At 42.1% G+C, this 19,021-nt stretch overlaps 3 protein-coding genes across 7 annotated transcripts in view; 1 reads left to right on the top strand and 2 right to left on the bottom strand.

The window, feature by feature from the left end:
* The window catches only part of samd11 (sterile alpha motif domain containing 11), a 1,171,052-nt gene that overhangs the window by 650,547 nt on the left and 501,484 nt on the right, over nt 1-19,021 (bottom strand). The window lies entirely within an intron of this gene.
* Nucleotides 1,006-2,559, bottom strand: birc5b (baculoviral IAP repeat containing 5b). Its single transcript, XM_044038140.1, has 4 exons — nt 2,390-2,559; nt 1,663-1,772; nt 1,262-1,379; nt 1,006-1,159 (listed from the first exon to the last, which is right to left on the bottom strand). The coding sequence occupies exons 1-4, from the start codon at nt 2,513-2,515 to the stop codon at nt 1,070-1,072; spliced, it is 444 nt and encodes a 147-aa protein (XP_043894075.1). The 5' UTR covers nt 2,516-2,559; the 3' UTR covers nt 1,006-1,069.
* Nucleotides 9,848-19,021, top strand: part of znf385a (zinc finger protein 385A) — a 46,610-nt gene continuing 37,436 nt past the window's right edge. Inside the window, exon 1 of one of the 2 annotated variants that reach the window (XM_044038106.1) lies at nt 9,848-10,134. In XM_044038106.1, the coding sequence (XP_043894041.1) occupies nt 10,125-10,134 (10 nt within the window). In that variant the 5' untranslated portion in view covers nt 9,848-10,124. Of the gene's footprint in view, nt 10,135-10,844; nt 10,884-19,021 lie in introns of those variants that run through there. The other variant, XM_044038108.1, reaches the window with a different exon arrangement.

The following is a 19,021-nucleotide window of genomic DNA, read 5'->3' as shown; positions in this document are numbered from 1 at the left end:
CATCTATAATACAAAAATAGAAATAACAGCAATCACATATCAGAATCAACAATATACGCTACTATAAAACATTAAGAGATAAATCAAATAAATGAATATATATGCAGTATACTGTGAAATGAATCCTTCCAACCATTACAGCATAACCAAGTCCTGAAAACTAAAGAAGTTTCATTACAAATGTTACATCACCGATTTACTTTTTTTGGCTAAAAACGTCTCTTCAATTTGTTCTACAGCGAGTGGATAAAAGAGAATTAAGCAGCTGATCTGGGCTCAGTGGCCAGAGCGTTACATTAGGCATTAATCCAGAACAGTGGACGGTTGAAGAAGGGATTGCATCTTTTTAATCCTGCACTTCATCCAGCCAAGCGCTCATCAGACGTGGAAGAGAGTCACACAAACTAAGACCAGCTTCATGTTTCTGTCACATAAAGAAAAGACTCACACATATCAAGATGTTATACCATCTTTTAGCAAATAATTTGCTGTTATACATTTGGTCTTGAAGTGCTCTATAGGAAGAGTGAAGGATTACAATGCGTTTCCTGCATGAGCACCTTCCCTACACTTCCCATTGTCAGCTGTAGCATCCTTCACCGTTTCCTCGTCTTGTCCTCTCTCTCACGGGGCAAGACAAGTGTCCTGGTGAGCCCTCTCAGTGCACACGTCCCCCTATATGTAACAGATGTTATTGGGGCAACAGTTGGTATTGAGAGGGAGGGGCTTCAAGCCATCTGTCCAGGGTCAAGGTTTGAATAGAGGTGGTAGAGATGGTGGCACGTTCTGGAAAATGGTAAGTATTTAGTTGTAAAAAGGGAATATAGTGCACATTGTAACCCTGCACCATGTGTGCTCTCATTTCATCCTGCTTTTGTGAAGACTGTGGTATAAGAATTAGGAACTCACATCATAAAAATAAAAAAAGAAGTTGCATGTGGAAACTGTAGCTGAACAAGGCAAAAGCACCATCTTGTGGTCAAAAACAATACTTCAACCAAAATGTAACAACAGACAAAACTTTATTGATTTAAACTGTCATTGTGTAGCAATGAATTAATGATTTCAGTCATATGGAGTCAAGCTGAGATTTAAGACTCTCGAGCGTTTGGTCGATTTCATCCCGGAAATAGGCCATCTTCTTATGACAAACCTTTCTCTAAAAACACAGAAAAAGCAAAACATGGAACAATTCCACTGCGTCAGTATTGGGATTAATCCTCAGCTAATTTCATACAGATTATACAGACAGGACACTTACAAGGTAGACTTTTAGCCTCTCTTTTTCCATGCCAAAGAATTCAGCCACAGTCAGCTCAGTGAAATCCTTTTTCATTGTCAGAAATCCACAGTGAGGCGAACGTTTTATGTGTTCGCTCCTGAGCAGGACATATAGGAGATACAAATATAATTATTAATATGGAAAGTAGCATTATATCCGATTATGTCGGAACTCAAGCAGCTCACAAGCATCTGTGAAGGGTTAAAAATGACATTGTCATTTCATTCACATGGTGATGTCCTCTATATGTTACAGTTGTGAATAGGACAGATGCATGTAATTAGAGATCTGAAGTCAATGAATCCCTTTTCAGTACTGACAAAACATTCTTTACTGACTCAAGGCTCAGGTTAAGATTTCTAAGGCAAATTTCTCCTCACCAGGGATCATCATCTGGCTCCCAGCCCTCAAGCTCAATCAGACAGAAGAAACAGCACGCAACATCAGGCTCATTCTCGCTTGGACAGTGGACAAACCCGGCGTTGGCCATCTGCAAAGACAAACAGCAACAGATGTCTTAATGTCACACACTGACACAGAATACAATCCAAACACTAAATTAAGGATGTTTATGTGCTGGCAACTCAGTGACATGACAAGTGTAGTAAGAACAAAAAACGGCCAGAGTTAAAGGAAGTCGAATGACAGTGAGAATTAAACCAGAGGATGATCAACTTTCGAGTCATGGGGAGATTATGAGCTGGTAACATGGCGTATAGTGTTGCTCATCAAGTGAGGTGTCAGCAGCTAATCCATCATGTCAAGAGCGGGGTGGGTAAAAGGAGGGGCATGTGCACCGGAGATCTGATGCATTTGAAACTAAATATTGCACCTGCTTAACTGTAACTCACAACCTGTCATTGCCTTGGATAAATAGCTGCAGTAAGCTATCAATAATTACTCTCATAAAGAAGGCTAATTTAAATTGGGTCATGTGCTCAAGTCTGACACATGTCTGAAATTTGAGGGAATAGGTTAGACATTCATGCCGGTCTAGTCTTACTCTGAGTGCCGTCCCTGCAGACAAACTCCTCTTTTGATTGTCGGAATACAGATATAGTAGATTGATATTTTTCCGAATCTCTTTTAGCTGTTAAGACCTCTTACCGTTTCAGGTGTGCAGTTACATTCCCCTCTAAATGGCCAGTCAGCAAAGCTTTGTTCTCGTAAATCTTGACTGTACATTTTGTCATAAAAGGAAAACCTGGTGCTCAATAAATCTATGCTGGCCATACTGTCAGCAAACCCAGGCTCAAGCTAATGTGTGTGTGTGTGTGACTCACAGTGTGAGTGGTGATGAGAATTTAGCTCAGAGGACCTGCACGCTTCCACAGGTGATGTCAGTTTTGTCTGATTAGCCTGCTCACGTTTGAGGAGGGTGTGGCTGTGATGGGAAATGGGTGGAGCTGGACTGATATATGGTTCTATACCACACACATATATATATATATGTATATTTACGCAGAGGTGGAAAGAATACTGAAATATCCAACTCACGTAAAAGTACTGGTCCAAAAATGTACTCAAGTTAAAGTAAAATAAAAAGTAGCTTGTTTAAAATGTACTCAGAGTAAAAGTTACTTAGTTACATTTTTAACAAGTTAACAAGTAATATTTTTTTTAATTCAGGCCAACATTTTTACACTCAGGAACACTACTAAAAAAAACAGACTTAAGTAAAATTACATTAATGTAGAAAATCTAGTCAATTACAGTAACGCGAGTAAATGTAATTCATTACTTTCCAAGTGTAAACAATTTATTTTGCATTTGTGGGTTTAAAATTTTCTACACAAACATTTAATAAACAAGATGATGCACTCATCTCGTTTCAGTAACAGCATTTATAGCTTTATACAGTCTTTCTCTATAAAGACTCACATAAACAACACACATTTGCCAACATAAACCCACAATAATACGCCAACAGAAGGTTAAGCCTTTTAAAAATTAAAAAAAATGAGGATCTAACTTCAGAAGCCTCATTTAGGGTCATTTTATGGCGTGCGTGGTCTTTTAAAACGTTAACTTGCATTAATAAGTAATTTAACTGGTTTAACACACCAGTAATGTGCAAAATGGAGTAACTTTACTACCCCCTGTTGGCGATTCAGAGGAATTTACGGATGTCTTTTGCTGAACAATTATTCTGCAATGAACAATTAAAAGTGAGTTAATTTCTTCTTCTGTGCTTTCACCTTAAACAAACTGAAAATGTCCTCATCATTACTGCAATCAAATGATCAGGAGTTCTAATTAAATCACATGCATTTGATTTGATTTGATTTTGATAAATGTACAAGTAAACAAAACATGATGACTGGTTGAGGTTGAGGTGTAAACTTCACCAGTGTGTTCATTGCTGTGTCTCTGTAACACGACTCCCTTTGGATCCTTGGTGTTGAAATGTGCTTACAACTCTAAACTGCGGCCCTGTTCTCCTTCTGCTGGAGTGTGGAGACACAGTATGTCCGCTTATTAGGCTGAGAATTTTTACGCCATGTAAACGAAACTTGACGTTGGCAGCTCTGTGATAGGAGACACAAGTGAGCCACAAGCCTCGAGTGAATTGGCCGTCGGAGTGGGCCATGTTTGGTGGTATATTCTGTGGACACAGCAGAATTACATCTTCCTCTGAATTTCTGCAGGTGTGTGTTACTGTTTTCACGTATAGTGTTTGCTAGGTGTGAGGTTTACCTCCTGCCTTTGCATGGTTGGTGCCAAAAGTGCATGTAGCATGTGGCACCAGTGGAAACCTTTGTAGAGGTTATTTTGACAGTTTAAGTAATTGTTTTGTAATATTCCGTCTCCTAAATGAACGTCCACTCTGACTTGGAAATGTGTACTGTGCTATAATTTTTCCACTGGTGAATGTGTCTGTTCTGTCGGTAACTCTATCTCACTGTACCTTTTTCCCTAACCTTCACTGACATTTGACTACCCTCCTTCAACGTTCCACTCTCTCCTTCTGACACAAGTGCCCATGCACACTCAGTAAGTTCTGCCACGATTAGCTGCTGGAATCTCCTGCTCCAGCTTTGTTTTCACACACGGCTGAGAGGGTAAGGTGGAGAGAGGTGGAAGGGAGGAGATAGGATGTAGAGAGGTGGAGGGGAGGTGACAATGTCTTCATGGTCTCTATTTCCACTTGTCCTTTACATTGCCTTTGCCGGTGTAATGCTATGTTGTTTTCATACACAGTGAACAGAATCTTTTTAAATGAGAACAACGGAAGATTATTTAGGTCATTTATTTTTTTTTATCTGAGGAGCCTGGGTCAGTTGACACGAGAAGAGAGATTGGGACTCAGATTGCCTGTATAAGTTTGGAGATTGGACTCAGTAAGCTTAAAAGGAGGACAATCGATGTGGAGCACAGGTAAGAAATCAAATTATTATCCAGTTATTATTATTATTATTGTTATCTACTGCTACTGTATTTGTCTGCTGTCATTTACAGTGATACAGTGCTGTCCTAAAAGGGAGGAAGTCACACTTCCTTCACTTTGTGATTGTCATTATTATATGCATGATTTTTATATATATATAGATATATGTATATATATCTATATATATTTAATAAATACACACAACACAATTCAATCTCAATAAATGACCAGACAAATGTGTGTAGTGTCTGTTTACGTGACTACAGCATGAACATATACAGCACATGTGCCCGTAGAGCTGACAACTGTCCTGACAGCTCCACCTGTCCTCAACTGCCATCACGTCCATATTTAACGTGCACATTTGGGAAAAGCTGATCGTATTGTATGTGTGTGTCCATGTACGTTAGGAAAAGGGTTCCTTGTGCAAGACTTGTGCACCATTTATGTTTGTTTGTTGGATATAATATAAGGAAAATCAATCAAACCAAGGGAGATTAGATGTTGTAGCAAGGATGTGATTGACCATATGCACAAAATATAAAGGCGAGTGAAAGCAGCAGCAACATTTCAGCTTCTATGACCTGCAAGCAGTTATAGAGCAGACATGTGATTTCACTGTGGTTGGAAAGAAAGACTGTGCTCCTGTGTTGGTGTAAAAATGCCAGGGAAGTGTGAGAGTGTGACAGTCAACATCAACATTCTCCGTCTCATTCACAGGACCGGCACACCCACCTGTGCACACAAAAGAATTTTTTTTTTTTCTCTATATTCGATTACATTCTGATCATAAACATGTCACCAAGGCATACAATGAGGAAAAGCAGACTGTTTTCTTTGTTTTGGTAAAAGTACATTTAGCTTAGCATTTGGAACATTTGCTCATCCACGATCTCATTATCACCTCCCATTGCATTGTTTCTCTCCATCTTTCACTGAGCAACAAATATCCCACTTCAATCCTGATTTCATGAAGCCTTTCCTTGGGAACAGGGAATGCACGGGAAATATACAATACAGCCAACCACATTTCCTGCACATATCCATACCTGATCAATAGTCTAAATTTAGGGAGATGATTATCCCTCACATTTGCAAACGGATATGTGTAACTGTCAGACTTGCAGTCTCAGCTCAGCTCAAGGACAACGCAGAGGTCTTTTTTTGACCACATAGTTTCCCTACTTGTGAAAAAGAGACACAAAGAGAATCAGAGAGAAATGGTGAGAGGAAGAGAGACTGGAAGGAAGAGAATTACTTTCATAGCCTAATAGGCTTCTGTAAAAGCTTTGCCACATTAAGAAGGGAAGTACGAGTATGCTTCTTGACGCTTGCCTAGCCCTCTCACCTTTGACCTTCGAAGACAGTCTCTAAATTCACCACCACAGTGCCAGGAGACACCCAAGGCCTGATATGTGACCTACAGTAGGTGCAGACTCTGTATCATCAGGGATCCTTTTCGTTGTGTCACACAAGTGCACAGTGGATGAAGAAAAGGGATAAATTAACATTTGTGAACAGCCCTAAAATGACCCTAGGCCACAGATCATGAAATATGACTACAATTTAACAAATGCAGCTTTGATGCTGCTTTTGAGCTGTTGTGAGGACGTAAGTTAGAGTCTGTTTGGCAGATTCCAGTGAGTAGATTGTGTGTTTTCCCTGCAGAAATGAATGAAGAAGACAGATTATAGCACTCCACCTCTGGTGGCGTTTGATATATTCTTCCCCTCAGGTTTCGATATATCTCTTGCAGACTATTGCTGCACGGCTTTGTCTTTGTAAGACTTTTTTCACACTCAGCGGTCTTTACTTTTACATTTGACCTGCTGTACAGACTCTGCACTTTGTCGAATTCATCACTCAGAAGATGTTTTTGTCCAGTAACAATATTGACACATGCCGCTTTATCAAGTCTGCTCTATATATTCTATAGACTTGTGCTTGAGCAAGGTATCTGATTTCTGATTCAATCTGACAGTCCATCAAGGCTATACAAGCTGCCTCGTGACTTGTTGGTTCCTTTATTTACTTCTGTAGATGTTGACATGGCATCAGTTTTCATTATAGAACGTTCAATCTAGTAACAGTACTGCTAAATCTGAAGTAGTATGAGAGATTTGCCCATGGCTGTTTGTGGGGAGTTGACATCACGTTGATGGGTTTACACCAGCAGAGGGCAGTATGGATTAACCAGTAGTCAAGATTCAACACCAAAAGATATGTCTAATATGCCAGGGCCTTTCAAAACTTGTATTTGTTTGGGTTTATATAAACATACCGTGGATCATACCACACACTTAAACATCTGAATAAAACACAACAACAAAAAGAAAAGCACGACAAATCATAAAAGTCTAACTGTTACAGAAAACACAATGTTAGAAATGCAACCACACAAATAAATCGTATTAAATGTTCCAGTAGATAATTCTTTGCGACTCACTTCACAAACTGCTGTGAATTGTTTGTTTGTCTGGAAGTTTAAAATGAATCCAGTCCAGGTTTTTTTTTTTTTATCACAGTGGCTTATAGTTCTCTATAAATATCCTTAAACTGCCTTTTTGATAATTCTTGAAAGTTCTGAACAGTGTTTTACTGACACTCGTCCAGGTAATTATTAATCTAATAATTTCAATGGAAATTCGAGTGAGTTGAACATGTAAAACTTTGGAAAGCATCATGCACACAGTTTATCATATATGAATAATAATAAATGAAATGTTAATATATAGCAGCCTTTTCAAAGGAAATTCCTTTTCATATATTTTGTCATGGTTTACACATTTCTTCGAAAATGTATTTGCACATGATTTGTAAATTATGGACATGCAAAGTTTAGCTTCACCATGGTTTCCAATTTATTTTTCTGTTGCCTTCGAGCAATTCAAGTAGATGGCAAAAGAAATAATGACATTTCATATTCATTGAAAATATTCCTCTATACTGGCCCTTCAAAATGTGCCTTATGATGCCTGTCCATTAAGAAGTGATAGAGGTCAGTGCATCATCTTCACAATGAGTTATCTTTACCCAGAGGCAAATAAAGAGGACATAATAACCCAGTTTCCCTCTTTCCCCATGTCTCCCTAACACCTTTGTGCTCACATACCTGTCCAAAAAAATGCCATCTGTCCTCTCCTATAGTGGCTCTCACCCTCTTTCCTCTCCTCTGTCTTATTCTCCTTCCTTCTTTTTTCCTAAAGATGATACAGAATCTCCCTGCTCCGATTTCACCCTCTCATCATGACACCCATTAAAGTGGCGCTGGGCCCTGGGCCCCTGTTGGCCTGACAGCACATTAGCACTCGGCCCATTGAACGCCAACAAGGACCGGCTCTGAATTATTGATACCAACACAACTAATGAGGAAATCCTATCTCAGCTCTTTTGCTGACACACAAACACACACACACAGTCATGGCCTCAGTCCTCTTTTTAGACCTGGTGTGTATTTTACTCACTGGGTAAAAGTTATTTACTTCACTTTTGTAAAATGTTTGGCCACTTATTTCATTGTTTTGAAAATGGGACGGTTTTTGTGCACCTTAACTCAGAGCTGCATGCTCAACAATTACGACAACCTTAACTTTAAATTTGGTTAAAATCTGTCCGAGTTTTGTGTGGATGTTTGTGGCCCCTAAACGTGCCAGTGTTTACATACAATGGATTAAACGTGTGCATTTGAGCTACTGTGCAGCGGTACTGGTGGTGTGGGTCAGCCTCCTTAGTATTCACTTCAACACTCTGTGACTCACAGCCTCAGCCAGAGAGTGTGTGTGTGTGAGTGAGTGGAGGGGGCATTTTCTGTAGCCACTGGCTCACGTGTGTGTGTGTGTGTGTTTGCAAGCACGTCTGCCCAAGGGGATTCATTTCTTGACAGCTTTGTCAAGTCTTCTCTTAAGCACTGAGCTTCCAAATAACATTGTGGCTGCATGACTTTCAAAAGGTTGCTCTCTGTTTCTCACTTTCCCGTGACTCATCATTACAGGAGAAAACGGAGGGAGAGGGAGAGGGAGAGGGAGAGAGAGAGAGAGAGAGTGACATGACAGCATTGTTTGAGTGGCTTCTTGGTGAGAAGAAGATGGACTGTGAAGCTCCATTTCAATTAGCGGTTGCATTGCTCTGGTGAACAGTTAGATTCTCTGCAGCCCGTCTTCTGTGACTGACTGCCTGTCTGTGTCACTGCATTGTGTCCTCTAGGTCTCTTCTTGTCACTCCACATCTCTTCATCCCTCTGTCAGTTTGTATTTAGTTTAATCTCTTCCCCCTCCTTTTTCTGCTTCCTCTGATCTGTCGCTTTCTATTTCATCTCTCCCTTCCCTGCTTGCCAGCACCCATCGCTCCCCACTCCACTTCCTGTCCAAATTCCATGTCTTTGACAAAAACACGGAGGTTGATAAAATGTGTAACCTTGCCTGGGCAGGTTAAGAGATGGAAGGAGAAAAGGGGAGAGAGACAGAGCCGCACAGATTAAAGGTTAATCCTTTAACAAGTCCACATACACATGGAGTCAAAGTACAGGGGGTGGGGGTAGGGTTGCAGATGCAATAAACCGGTCTGACAGTGAGGCTGTCTGTGCGGGGACACTGGGTGAGGAGAACATTGGAAATCAAAGGGAGAGACGGCATTTTCAGTCTGTCTCCTCGCCGTGACTTCCACTCTGCATGATGACAAGTGTTTGCTGCTGTTCCTATTGGCCGAGGCTGCCACCAATCAGAGCAGAGGCATGTAAGGTGCCTTTAGGTTGTACCCAACCCCAAAAAACAAGAAGCAGGGAGAGGGAGAGGAAGCCAGAGTGAGAAAGCGAGTGTGTTTCACAGAGCAGCAGACACTCCTGCTGAAGCTGCCTGTGAAATTATACATTTGAGGGGGAAACTGCTCGTCAGCTGTTTGTTAGAGACCACTGCAATTCCTGCTGTGGAGAAAATGATATTGGCTGTCTAGCATCCCACTGTGATTGGCTGTCACACTTTAGGCTCCCCCTCCTCTTTCTGACTCCCCTCTTCTCTCTCTCTCTCTCTCTCACACACTCTCTCTCTCTCCCCCTCTGTTTCACTACCCTCTGCTTCTAACCACCTCCATACTGTCCTCAGGCTTACCTGAGCCACAACTGCAGAAGAGCTGGACCCCCTCCTCCACACACACGCACATACACGCACAGACACACACAGACACACACATGCACACACACAGATACTCTCTCTCCCCACACACACAGAGAAACTCAGCTTTTCACCTGGAGAGGGCAGACGCAAGGGACAACATGTGCAGCAGTAGTGGCAGCAGTCTCTCTTAACATCAAGTGCTGCCTCTCTGAGTTGCTTCTCTGCTGACAGTGGAGAGGAACTCTGAAAAGACATTTTGGAGCCATTGTCCCTTGGCAAACGCAGGAGAGACAGGGGCATTAAGGGATAACTTGCCAATCCAGGGACACCAAAGGCAACACACAGGATGATTTTGGGTGAGTTGTGAGTTTTTGGTGTATGGGATTAGATAAGTCAGTCATGTCATTGGACCCACTAATCCTTACTTAAACTTGGACGTCATCATCATCTCTTTATCTATGCACGGCTTCATTCCACACAGACATCTGTCAATACTGAGCGGTGCCCGGGACAAGCACTTAAATCATGGTTAGTGTGTGTAATTACAGTCATAGTGGACCCTTAATAGGCCATCAAATGGCAGGTGTGAGTAATGACAGGGAAGGTCAAAGTATTTGGAGCTGGACTATATCATTATGCTCTGTTTGGTCACATGACCAAGCTCACATCCTGCTGGAACTGACAAATGTGGCTTCACTAGTAACCAATACAATCCAGATTTGCACATCTGCTTGGCATATGGAATCTAGTATTGTATACATGTATACATGTACTTCTATAGTTACACTAGTGCCTTTTGTAAAGTAAAAAAAAAAACATTGTCTACCTAAGAGTTTGCTCTGCTCCTCTGGTTGCAGCAGAGTATTGCTTATAGTTATCAGACAGGGATGATGTGTTCCGAGTCAGCCGGTGCTTTCGTCTTTAGTATTCTGCTCTCACCTTGGCCATGTCTGAGTGGGGGAACCACTGTGTGGATTCTGTGCTCTACAAGTCAGCTGTAAATTCATGCAGAGAATGGGAGTTTGCCTCCAAGTCCACTTGCCTGGACCCTGCTGTAAAGATACAGCAGCGAGACAGACTGTGTGTACGTTGAATAAGCAATTCTGTGAGTATGGTCATCTGAGTGAGTGAGTGTGTGTGTGTGGTCATTTGTTTATCTGCATGTGTTTATGTGTTGTTATGCGCTAGCTGCTGCCAGAGAGGCCACTTTGTTTTTACGCATGCCTGGACTGATTCAGGCGCAGCTCAGCTCCTTCGCTCTCCCGGCAGGCATGTTTTTCAAGCAGACATCTCTAATGATTATAGGGAGTTATGTAGTCTGAGGTGAGCGAGACAGAAGCGTGCTCCGTGAAGAAAATGTACTCCTATTAACCAAAGAGCTCTACGCAAGTTACAGTAAACACTATACGACGACTTTGGATTTGTTTCGTTGTGTCATGTGGTGTCTGTGTTCATAACATTTCCAGAGAATGTGCCTTTTTAAAAGTACACATGTCTCTCAGGCCAGCCTCATTTAACTGATAGGCAAGCACTGTCTTGATCAGCTCGCAGGTGGGAGACACTCTCGTAAATTATTTTCGGCCTGGACACGTCAACAACAGCATTTACAGTTAACTGCAGCTGTAGCGCAGTCAGAAATGGGATAAACTTGCACATCCGATCAATGTTATGAGCTCTGGATGGTTATTACAGTAGTATTTTAAGAGCAATTGTGGTAAAAAAATAAAAGTGAACGTGACTTCTGTTGTGCAATACCATATTTTCAGCTTCTGCAGGAGCACGGAATGCAGTCAGTATTAATTCACTGCATGTGCAGTGGATATTTGCAGCAGACTGATTGGCGTTTAAACAGTGATAATGTGCTGTAGCTCAGACATGCCAAATCCTTGTGTTTTTCATCACATCTAATGGTCTATAATCTTCTCCCTTCACACCAGCCAAAAAAGCTGACCCAGGCTGCTCCTCATTAACTTGTCAGTCAGATAGGTATCTTCTATTATTTCTGTCTGAACACAGATATTTTCCCGTCCCTGATATTCTCCTCCGTTTGCATGATGATGCGATAGCCAAGTGATTTCAAGTTTCTGGTTTCTTCCTCTGAAAACGGGAATGTCATTGTGACGACCTTTAGAATTCTGGCACTGGATGATCTGGACCTTCAATCAGCAAATTCCTGGATTCCGCTCACTGATATCAATCCGCAAGGTCGTGATAATACATATCTGACAAACGACAGTATGTTTGAGTCAATAAATGCGTAACAAATGTACATATAAATAAACCAAATGCATCACTAGCTTTATCTGTTAGGCTCGCGGTCAGTCCCTGTCCTTTGGTTTGCATGACCTTGAGTAGACAATCATTTCTTGTGCTGTTCTACCTTTGATATTGAATTCATAAATCCATGATTTCCACTTGCTGTGCAGGCAATCCGTAGCGCTGGCCGAGGTCTTTGGCCACTGTGATAGTGATGACAGTCCTGATGCTGATAATGGCATGGTGTGGCCGTGCTGTGCTCTAAACAAAGCCAGGAGCAGCCAGCTTAGCTCTGCCCGACATGGGCTCTGCACCAAGTTAGGGACATTGGGCTGCTGGTGCTACTGCTGTGTTAAAATGTATGTGGCATCTGGACAGAGAACAGAGCAAAGGAAATAGTAAGCTAATAGGGGACATGATGACTGAACTGCAGAGCGTATCGATAGACTGTGGCGTTACTGGGATCAGCCGACATGCTAAGGAAACCAAAACGTCTAGTGCTACCAACTTGCCGATGCCACTCATGATCAGTACATGTTGTTTTCTGTCTCATCTGAACTGTCTGTTTGAGTCAGAGCTGACCTCTTGAACTCAGGGCTGTGCAGTCTATCTGTCTCTTTGTCTTTGTCTGTGTTTGTGTGTCCACTCTGGCATCATCTGTCTTCACAAAATGTGTCTCTCTGTTGACCTGTCTGTCTGCACAGCTATTGCTCATTCCATTCACCTGGCTGTAGAGGTCAGCTCTGCAGAGTCCTGTTAGGTTTTTTTTCTCTGTAGTCTGTAATTGTTTGGTATATGTAGTACAATTAGTCCTTACATATCCAACATAAAATGACTTCCTGATATAAAAATGGATATTATATGCTTAATAAAGTATTCAATTACTTTGCAAACTCACTGCTAAAATTGATAGGTTGATGGTTTAGTCACAATTTATTGTGTCTTTTTTTTTCCCCAACTGGAAGTGGGATTAAAATTTCACTTTTGTTTTTCTGGCAGTGACAGACGGATGAAAGAATCCACAGCATGTAACATAGTTGACCTTTCAATATCTTCTTAATGTGGTAAGCCACACATTAATAAAGAAATATGCCCATGATCATAATTAGAGTAGGCCACGGACATACCGTGCAAAAGTCTTACAGCACCACCAGCTTGGCTGTTTTAAGCTGTCAATGAGTTTAACTCACACTACATGTGATGCTCAGTTATGTCTCGAGTAAACATGGCGTCATTGACCTTTTTCACAGCAGATAGGACAAACGCGTTGTTTAACAATAACGTTAATTAGGGTTCCACTTCAGTTATAAGAGCGCCAGGGTAGATCACACTAAATGCTTGACATTTTAACCCGTGGAAGCTGTTTTTCTTGTACTGTGTGGTTATTATAGCACATCTAATAGTGACTTTTGCATAGTTCTGTATCTCAGGAGTGACTGAGGATGCAAGATTACTGTCACACTGCATTGTGTTTATGTGTGAGATGGTGGGAGTTTGATTAGGGATGGATAGAAAAGGCATGTTATTTTCTCAACATCTGTCTCCCCCTGGGTTTATAGAAGGGACTCCACAGTCAAAAATCCACTGTAGCAGGTCTCTTCCCTGCCTTCCCTGCCCCCCTCTCTTTCCTTGTGCTCCATTTGTTTATGCTGGAGTGACTCTATGTCAGCAGGTTGTCAATACTGTCTGTAAGAGACTTTAATAAATAGGCCTGTTATTGGACTGGTGGGAAGGCAAGCCATTGTGTCTGTGAGTGCATGTGTTTGAGTGTGTGTAGCACCGCAGACCAGAGGGAGGTGGAGGTGTCTGTTCCAACTGCTTCAGTGGCCTCACTGCAGTGCCCTCTGTCAATGACTATTCATTAAAAGTAAAGGCCACACTGACTCGAGAACATGTGTGGTTTCATTGCATATAAGACGCTGATGAGGTCTCTTTTTTTTAAGAACACACAGTGGATGTAAACATGAGGCTGTTTTTTACTACATGTATACACATGAATAAAATGCAGGCTCCAGTTTCCACACACCAGTGCTTGCACCTGCCACCAGCAGCAGCAGCAGCAGCAGCTCTGTGAAGCACAAAAATGCACCTGTGTGTGATTACGGTGTCACATTAGTGCATTCACTGCAGCAGCCTGGCTGACTACTTGTGGGGAATCCTGGGGCTACAAGACACCTGGGAGTTGAAGCCTGGAAAATGTCCTGTATGCTTCAACAGTCACTCTGATCACAAAGTGGAAAGAGGTGCAGATGATTCCTCACACTGCAGCTCTCCAGAGTTTACTAATGTTCACTATTTAACTTCCTGGTCTCATAGTTTTACTCTACACTTTACTCTACTTAAATACTAATTGATCCTTTTGATTGAAAATTATATGTTGTGCTGACGAGACTATGAAGAAAATGAAAACATATTTCCCATGAGTATTTTATATACATATAGATATATATACAGTATTCCCCTTGAGAAGTTTGGATGATCTTGAAACCAAAGTCTAGAAAACGTGTTATTAAATATTTGTAATGCAACTACAAATGCATATGTTATTTTTTTTCCTTATTGTAAGACATTCAGGATATTCCTTTGACTGTTTTGGATTCACTGTAAATCCCCAATTCAATTCTTTCTTTAAGATAATTCATTTTGTTCCATAATTTATTTCAAGTTTTTGCCTTATTTTATTCCCTCAATGAGTCTTAAATAACATCTGGGGACTTAGACATCAATCAGAAACCAAGTACAACAAATAGGTAACAAAATATAGGATCACCTACAGCATCAAAGCTGGAAACAGAAGTATATTATTTGCCCAATATTTAGATTTATCAGTGTATATATACTAAATTCATGCTAAACAATTGTGTTGATCACAGTATTTGAGTACGAAGCAGCTCAAATAGCAGCCAAGCTTTAAAAAGGTTGAGCAAAACTGACGTTTTGAAGCAATAGATGTTGCATTAATGATGTATGCTCTATTTCTGTGTGCTAACAAGTAAAGAGGGGAGAGCAGGAGAGAGAAAGGCAGATATAAAATGGAGCAGAAAAGTGTCCTCATGAAAGAGAATTACCTTCATCCCGCTCTGGGGTGGGGGATGAGGGGGGTGTAAATTCCTCTGAGCACTGTTGAGATAGGGTTTCACACAAAGACCAAAAGAGAAATCAATTCTCCTTGAGATGCTGCAAGGTCAATTCACAGGGGCATTGCTGTAGAAGAGGAAGCTAAAAGGGAGGAGGAAGTTGATGAAGCAACTAAAGAATGGGAGAGCAGGACTGGAGTGAATAGTGTAGGAGGAGAGAGACTTAACGGAGAACTGTACTGAAAAGGATAAAGGGAAGAACTGCAAGACGAGGGAAGAGGGGATGTGAGGGGGGAAGACGATTTGGGGAGAAATTGGTGTTTCACTACAACATCGCTGTGTATCATGTGACTCATGCAAGGAGGAAATTTGAGCAGTATATCTGACGCAGTGTTGGATGTCATACTATAATTCAACCTGGACTTGCGTATAGCCACAAAGATATCTCCTAACTGTGACCTCACCCATCCAAACCTCTTTTAGGCTCTTTCAGGGCAAGCCACACACACACACACACACACACACACACACACACACACACAGTGAATGAATAGTACTTTTGCTTCCAAGAAGCACTGAGCTTACTTTTAATCCTTAATGTTACATGAACAGCTCAAAATAGCCTAAATCTCCACCCCTGACGCCTTCACCCTCCCATTAAAAAGCGTTTCAATGTGTTTTAATGGCATGTATAATGGCTAATGGGATGCAAAAATGCACGGTAAAAAAAAAAAGGTGGCAGTCAGTTGAGGTCAGACCTGCCCTCCGTGGCAACTTGCCCAATCATATTAGTTTCAGCCAGCAAAGGGATTTCTTTGGGAATGTTTTGTTGTGTGCTGGAGTTGAATCAGGGAGTTCTTGCTAGCAGGTAGTTATGGGATCGCTGTGGCGCAAAGCTAAGTGCAGGCGTCTGGTATGCACACCTGTCTCTACACAAGTTCTTCCCTGAACAAGCAGCCCTACCCCTCAGAGAGAAAGAGAGAAGGGTGGGAGGAGATGGGACTCTGCCAAGACCTGCACCACCGTTCCCTGCCCCTGCCTAGGGGCAGTGGGGGGAGGAGAAAGGGAAGATTAGGAAGGTGAGGTGCCAGAGGTTTGGATTAGAAGGCTGTAAGGGACACAGAGGTAACGTGGTAGCTGAGGTCATTCATTTACAGTACGTTACTAAGTCTCACCACCATGTGGCTGTCGACGTGTTGTGGCATGTATTTCAGGCTCTCGGTTTCCTCATAAAGTGACTTGAAGATGAAAAAAAAACAGCTTTATTATAATAGCATTGCTGCTGTTGGTGTTTTTAAGATTCGAGTGATGGATTTTGGAAAAAAAAGTGTCCGATCTGTATGTGGATGAATGTTGTCCTATATGTTCAGCATCGCTCTCAGCAAACATTGACTCACAGTTGCTGTGAATGTAGTTTAGTTAAGAGCAGTGACGAAATGAAACATAATGGGAGGCACACAGGAAGGATGGAAACAAGGACTCCCATCAAATTAGCATAGTCGTGAAAAGTGCAATTGTCCCAATGAGACAGGAATAAGAGAGCTCCCCTTTAATTCTCCACATCTGAATAATGTTGGGTGATGTTTGGGCTTGTGATCGGATTGCCTATTAATGTAACATCAGGGGTTTGACAGGGTGTCATAGCAGAGCAGTATCCAGATGCCTGTCCCATATATAAAATGTAACAGCAGCATCTCTGTCTCTATCTGAAAATGTCATCATTTGTGCCTGTGATAGCTTGTGTAAATGTGAGAGATTGTATTTACAGTAGCACTGAAGATGGTTTTTGTCTCTGTGTGGCACCAATAATCACCAGCCAGCCACTGCCACAAATCTTCATTAGAGGATTAGCCGTCAGGGAGACAGTTTGTGTTCTTTCGGTTTTACTAGTGGCCTCACGTCCGACGCTTTTAGCTTTGTCTGGGAGTCTCACACTCACAGAAACATACACACTGATTCTTTACTTAAGCCTTTTTCTGTATCTGTCTTTATACCTTCCCTCGTTTCGTCCCATTTTATCTATGTTTCAGTTCCACATATTATGCTCAAATCCACATGTACATCATGCTCACTCATCCTGTCAGTTCATTCCCTTGAGGTGCATGAGCTGCCCAGTGGGCTCTCAAACTCAAGACTTAACAAATTAAGGTCACAGCAGGGAGAAGCAGAGACAGCAAAGGACAACATGATCTGCCAAGTGTGTCTTTGTATAATGTGCATGCCTTATTTTATAATATATTTTATTTTTTTTTTGCTTTTTGCGACCTCTAAACATTGGCATGACTCCAGAGGAACCCATTGTCTAAATGGCGCCCATCCCAATGAAAGGGAAACTGACTCTTGTTGCACCATTTTGCCGGATAAAAGGTTCCAGTACCCTTCTTTGAATTTGGACCAGAAAACAAAGCACTGAATGCTCTTTTGAAGGCTCTTTGATATCACCCGACGAAGACCACAGGATTAAATTCCCTCTTGTTCTTGCTGGGAGCGCTGTGACTCATCCACGACTGTTGTCAGCCCATCACTGCTGCTCTGATGCCCGAGGGATTTCATGTGGTTTCACACACTCTTGTGATGAACATACATATGATTCACAGACACACCAGAGATTTCCTTTGAAATGGACCTGTTAAACAAGATAGGTAGATAGATAGATGGATGGATGGATGGATGGATGGATGGATGGATGGGCTGGCGGGCGAGTGGATGGAATGATGGATGGATGGGGTCCAGAACTTCCAGAGGTCTCGTCTCTGTCAGCCTGAGCCTCAGACCTCCCCTGAAGGGCAGTATCGTATTCTGCCTGACTATGCGTGCCTGTGTAATCTATAGCTGCAGGGAGGGTGACCTTCACAGCAGGCAGCCTCACAGCAGTCTGCGATGCAGGCACTCACTGAAGAGGACAGGCTGGACAAAAAGGCTGCTGGAGGCAGGACACAGCAGATCTTGAACTATTAGCTTTTCACATTATACCCTCTGCATCTAAAATCACTTTCTCATGAAACAGCTGTGATGGATATTTAAGTGTTCATTTCCCATTCAGATTCAGTTTTCAAAAACATTGTCCTTCTGGCAAAGATGGCTTTTGCTTGTGCTTTGTCGATCGGAACATCTCCAATTTCTGACGAATAAAGCTCTGTATTGGTGAAAGTGCTGTTGGAAATAAATTTGTCACTGTCCACCCACCCACCCATTAAATCTACTCCTGACCAGAGCCAGAAAAAGTTATTGGCAGTTGTGTGAGGAGATGACGCAGCCAAATAAGTCACCCCTCTCATGAATGATGCATGTCCCCCACCAGCCCTGATGGAGAAAGAGAGCAAAGCTGGATGACAGCTGGGGTGCTGTGTGTGCATGGTGCAGAACAAGGTGAGACCTTTAATGGCACAGTCACTCTCTTCACCCTCACTCTTTTTCTCTTTGTCTTCCTCACTCCCTCAAATATACACAATTCAGGAAATCTCAGTGGAGACGTTACTCTCCGTAAGCCTGTATTGCCAAATAGTGTTTTTAAAATAGTCTGCAGTAATGCCGTGCATCTCTCTCTCTGCCCTCCATCCTCCTTTCTTTGACTCCCTTTCTCATTCTCTTGCTCAGTTTTATCATCTCACCAAGGCTGTTTATTTTCGACAGAAACAATCACTGTATTTTCCGTCTCACTGCCTTGTGCTGCCGCAGTCTTAGACTCTGATAGCAGAAGAGCGAAAAAGAGAGATGAGGTTGTAGGGGGTGGACGCGGAACGTGCAGCGCGCATGGCAGAAAGGGGGAAAGGAAACATAATGGTTTGTTGTCGACAGAGTTGTGTCGCATCTGTCTGTCCTTGTAGCAGCGAACCGTGCAGGTTTGCTGCATGTCAGTGGCACGAGGCCACCGACAACACAATGACACCGCAGTGATAATTTCTCCTCG

Source organism: Solea senegalensis, linkage group LG11 (genome assembly GCF_019176455.1).
Source record: "Solea senegalensis isolate Sse05_10M linkage group LG11, IFAPA_SoseM_1, whole genome shotgun sequence".
Taxonomy (NCBI): Eukaryota; Metazoa; Chordata; class Actinopteri; order Pleuronectiformes; family Soleidae; genus Solea; species Solea senegalensis.
The sequence above is the reverse complement of the archived record's forward strand: the minus strand, read 5'-3'. Positions and strand labels throughout refer to the sequence as shown.